Source organism: Myiozetetes cayanensis, unplaced genomic scaffold (assembly GCF_022539395.1).
Source record: "Myiozetetes cayanensis isolate MyiCay16 unplaced genomic scaffold, myiCay2020 scf1372, whole genome shotgun sequence".
Taxonomy (NCBI): Eukaryota; Metazoa; Chordata; class Aves; order Passeriformes; family Tyrannidae; genus Myiozetetes; species Myiozetetes cayanensis.
Window position 1 is genome coordinate 1 of NW_026087018.1, and position 4,500 is coordinate 4,500.

General features: G+C 51.2%; 1 protein-coding gene across 1 annotated transcript; it reads right to left on the reverse strand.

The window, feature by feature from the left end:
* Positions 1–2,628: 2,628 nt before the first annotated feature.
* Positions 2,629–4,208, reverse strand: LOC126636612 (gastrula zinc finger protein XlCGF8.2DB-like). The gene is made up of 2 exons (XM_050308976.1): positions 4,133–4,208; positions 2,629–3,999 (listed from the first exon to the last, which is right to left on the reverse strand). The coding sequence occupies exons 1-2, from the start codon at positions 4,182–4,184 to the stop codon at positions 3,077–3,079; spliced, it is 975 nt and encodes a 324-aa protein (XP_050164933.1). The 5' UTR covers positions 4,185–4,208; the 3' UTR covers positions 2,629–3,076.
* Between the last annotated feature and the right edge of the window lie 292 nt (positions 4,209–4,500).

Sequence of the window (4,500 nt, forward strand, 5' to 3'; positions counted from 1 at the left end):
CTTCCTCCTTCCTCATCCGAGGATGATTCCAACGGAGGTACAGGTGACCCCTCTGACCTACGGGAAGGAGCCGCGCTCATCGGGGGTGCGGTAGGAGTAAGGCTCGGGGATACCAACAAAGAAACATCTTCCTCCGATTCGGGAAACCGTACCTTCCGTCCCTTACAACCCGCACATTCATCATTCGACTCTTTTAACACCAACATTCCACATTCCTCTTGCCACTTAGGTTTACGCTTCAAATAATAAAACAAGTCCAAATATGGTATTTCTTCCCACTTATCATTATCCTTCAAATATTGCATTAGAGGTGTCATTATTTCTACAGTTACAGTACCGTTTCTCGGCCACTGCATTCCCTCAGTATCATATTGAGGCCACACATTATTACAATAATCAATCAATTGTGTCTTACTTAACTCTTGTCCAAAATTCCCTTCTTTCCAATGCTTTATTATACACCCAAGCGGAGAATCATCAGGGATAGCAGTTTCAGAACAAGACAACGCTCTAAAGGTTTTAAAAGGCATCATACCCACTGCAACATAGCACTCACACAGACAACAAATACCACAGCGATTACGTAATCTGTTTCCACAATTATCTTGCCGTTTGTCACTAGTCACGGCAAGTGCTGACTTCAGCGCAGCTTTCACCGCGTCTTACGAGCAGCGCCTAGGCTTCCCCCAAAAATACCTCTCTCAGCTCAACCCAGCGAGTATACACAGTCTCGTCTTATAGGCAAGCTTTTACCACTAGTGAAAATAAAGCACCTACGGGCTTACCTCGGGCGGTTGTCCGTCGGGCGCGGGGTCGGGCACGGGTCGATATCTCCTCCAGAAATCACCTGACGCCGGCACGGAGTGGATCAGCTCGTGGAGCGCCCCAGCGACCCCCGGAGTCCTGCCGCTCGGTCGCCAGAAAACTGTTGCCCGAAACAGGAACACAAACCAACAGAGTGTCAGTTTATGCGGTGCTTTATTCAGGGCCCGGGAAACCTGAGGACTAGCGTCCCAAGTCAGGATTCCAAAGACCCTCATGTCGACTACATCTTTTATACCTTTAACAAACAAAGCTCCATGATTGGCTCACACATCAAAGCAAATATACCAGTTATACATAAACTTACATATATCATCCTGAATACAATCAACTGTTACCTCTCCCCTCTAACATATTGTGTAACTAACTCCCACCACCAGACTAAATCCTATTTCTAATTACAAATCATCTTGTACCGGTTCTGCATGCTTGACTTAATCCTTTTAGTATTGTTTCTTCGGATCAGCACATTCCTGATTCATAAGTCCCAGGTGCTCCTGGCAGAGCCTCTTTCAGGCCTACCCTGCAAAGCAAACCTCTGACCAAACTACTACTAGTGCTGTAGTCACTGCAACAATACTATCCCATTGCTAGGGTCGGTTACCATGGTAACAATGATGTTTTTCCTGTTACGTCACTTACCATGGTAACCATCTGTAACACACAGATAATACAGAAATGCCAAAAATTGTTTCTGCCTGTCAAAAACTTCCTATCAAACATTCTCTGTCAGCTCTCTGCCACAAGTTCCCACAAGGACTTCCCACAGCACTTTTCCTGCCAAAAGATCCTGCCATTGTTTATGATTATCATATCTATTCCAACATCTGAACTGGCTACGTGCCAAAAAACCACATTCAACCTCCTTTGAACACTATAAAAGTTGAGGGCAAATTCTGGAAAATCAGGGAAAGGAAAGGGAGAGAAAATTGGTGACTATAGCCGAGAATCTCTGCCCACCTCCCCTCACCTTTTCTCCACCACCGCGTGCTGCCTGCCTGCCACCAGAGACTGGAACTGTGCCGGCCTGGAGAGAGCTGAGACCACCGTGCCACATGTGGGAGTTCTACCTTATCCTTCTACCCTGACCATATTTCTGAGGGCCCAAAGCTTTGGCTGAGCTGAGACCCTGCAGGGTCTGGGACAGGGGCGTGAGTGGTGAAACCACACATGGTGCATTGCAGAGAACTAAAGCTGTCAGACCCCCTGCAGCTACAGAGACAACATCCAAAAGCTGCAGGGACAGACAAAAAAAGGGGCAGAAACTGCTACTCACCCACACACACAGACCAGCTCAGGGGAAAGGTAGCATGGTGGTATCTTCTCTCTGCTTTCAGAAGTAATCGTAAGAGTTTTCCAACATTTTCTTATTTTTTCCTTTCTCTTTGCACCTCTTAGCAATTAATAAAATCAACTTTTGGTATCAACAGAAAACTTGTGGGAGTTTTAGTTTTGCTCAAGGGAATATTCGAATCTGAAGCTCCATCTGCAATATTAAGGCAGACTATAACGAAGGACCATGGAAAAGTGGGAGGAACAGGGAGAAAGGTGGAAAAGGGGGGGTGGTCTGGTGGATCCAGCGGTCCCATGGGGGTCTTTGGGTACAAGGAGGTTGGAAAAGGGGGGTGCCCCCCTGAGCTCCCAACTGACTGTGGGGTGCTGGGGCTGCTGGATCCAATCTCAACCTTAGGTTATGCCAACAGGTTCAGTTTAGAGGAATTACAGAGGTGGACTGAACAACTTTTGTCCCCCAGGGTTTTAATGATGGTAATCAGATCTATTGATAGAAATTAATTATTTAGGGTTACAAATGATCAGACAAAAGATCTTCATCAGAATTATTTACTGCACAATAGAAATACTAAAACTACCAGTACTACAGCATAAGATAGGACAGTGCTCTACACTAAAGCAATTGTTGAAGCAATTCTACTCAAGCTGGCACCAAAGCAAGAATTATGAATTAGGGAGGGATGGAACTCCCCCAGACCAACGCTCGTGGGGAGATCTCTGCTCTCAACCTCCAGCACTGACCTTGGAGGGTCCCAGCCAAGGCAGGAATCTCCACACACCCCCCAAGAAGGGTTCTGTTGGCACAACCTGCCCCTGGCAAAGGGGACTGGCCCTTTCTGGTAGAAAGGGATGGACTGACAGTCACTGGACTCCAGGGGTTGCCTCACCATCAGGGGGGTCATTCGGGGTGGGAGCAGCGGCCAAAGCTCTTCCCGCAGTCGGGGCACTCAGAGGGCTTTTCTTACTCGTGGGTCCGCTGGTGTAGGGTCAGGGAACGGCTCCAGGTGAAGCTCTTCCCACACTCCTCACACTTGTAGGGCCTCTCCCCGGTGTGGATGCGCCGGTGGCTGATGAGGGTGGAGTTCCGGGTGAAGCTCTTCCCGCAGTCGGTGCAGCGGAAGGGCCTCTCATCTGTGTGTGTCCGCTCATGCCTGAGGAGATGTGAGCTGCTCTGAAACCTCTTCCCACATCGCAAGCACTTGTAGGGCCGTTCTCCAGTGTGGATGCGCTGGTGTCGGATCAGGTAGGAGCAGTGCCTGAAGTTCTTCCCACATTCACCACATGTGTAGGGTCGTTCCCCAGTGTGGATGACCTGGTGTTGGATCAGAGTGGAGTTGTGCCTGAAGCTCTTCCCACATTCCAAGCACTTGTAGGGTCGTTCCCCAGTGTGGATGTGCTGGTGTTCGATCAGGTGGGAGCTCTGCCTGAAGCTCTTCCCACACTCCCCACATGTGTAGGGCCGTTCCCCAGTGTGGATGAGATTGTGTTGGATCAGGTTGGAGATGCTCCTGAAGTTCTTTCTACATTCCCTACACGTGTAGGGTCGTTCCCCAGTGTGGATGTGCTGGTGGGTGAGGAGGTTGTAGCTCTTCCTGAAGCTCTTCCCACATTCCAAGCACCTGAAGGGCTTCTCCCTGCTGGGAGGCTGCTCAGGGACCACCAGCTCCGAGCTCCGGCTCAAGCTCCGGCCGCCTTCCCGGCACAGGACGGGTCTTTCCTCCTCAGAGCTCCCTGGGCTGGCTTTGCAGCCCCTCCTCCGGGGGCATCTCCGGGCCTTTTCCTCCCCGCTGCCTTCCTGCGCCGGGGAGCCCTTCAAAACGGCCTCTCCCACCAGGCTCTGCCGGGGGGATTTGTCCTCCGTGCTCTCCGTCCTCAGCTCGGGGCCTGGGGCAGGAAGGAAGAAGGACAGGCAGGGGATTTGCCTCCAGCCCAGAGGGAAGGCCAAGCACATCTCCCCAAATTTGGTCCCAATGTGTACCACAAGACAGGGCCAAAGGGGCACTGACTTCCTCCTCACCTGCCTGGGGGGCTCGCGGCCTTTTCGTCTTCCTCTCAGCAGCCTCCTCCATCCGCCCAAGCTTTGGGAAGGACAAATCCTGCTGAGGGGGAAAGAAGGGCTGAGAGCGTTGGCTTGGGGGTTCCTCCTGCCCAAGTCCATCTCTAGAACTCACCGGGAATCCTGGGACCATAAAAACCTCCAAACCACCAAGATTCAGCCCAAAACACATCATCCAGGACCTCCTCCTCTCTGATCTCTCCACTGTGGGATTCTGTAGGTCCCCCCTAGGATCCCCTGGGAGTCCCGTGTGTATTTGGGGTCTCCCCTCTATGGGGTCCCTGCCCTCTCCAGGCTGCTGAGGCTCCCAGGAATCCAAGGCTCCCCCA

Excerpts from the sequence above, each read along its gene's own strand:
- LOC126636612 (XM_050308976.1), bottom strand. The coding sequence starts at position 4,184 with ATGGAGGAGGCTGCTGAGAGGAAGACGAAAAGGCCGCGAGCCCCCCAG. Across the intron at positions 4,000-4,132 it reads GCCGCGAGCCCCCCAGGCAG|GCCCCGAGCTGAGGACGGAG; the intron begins GTGAGGAGGAAG and ends TTCCTGCCCCAG.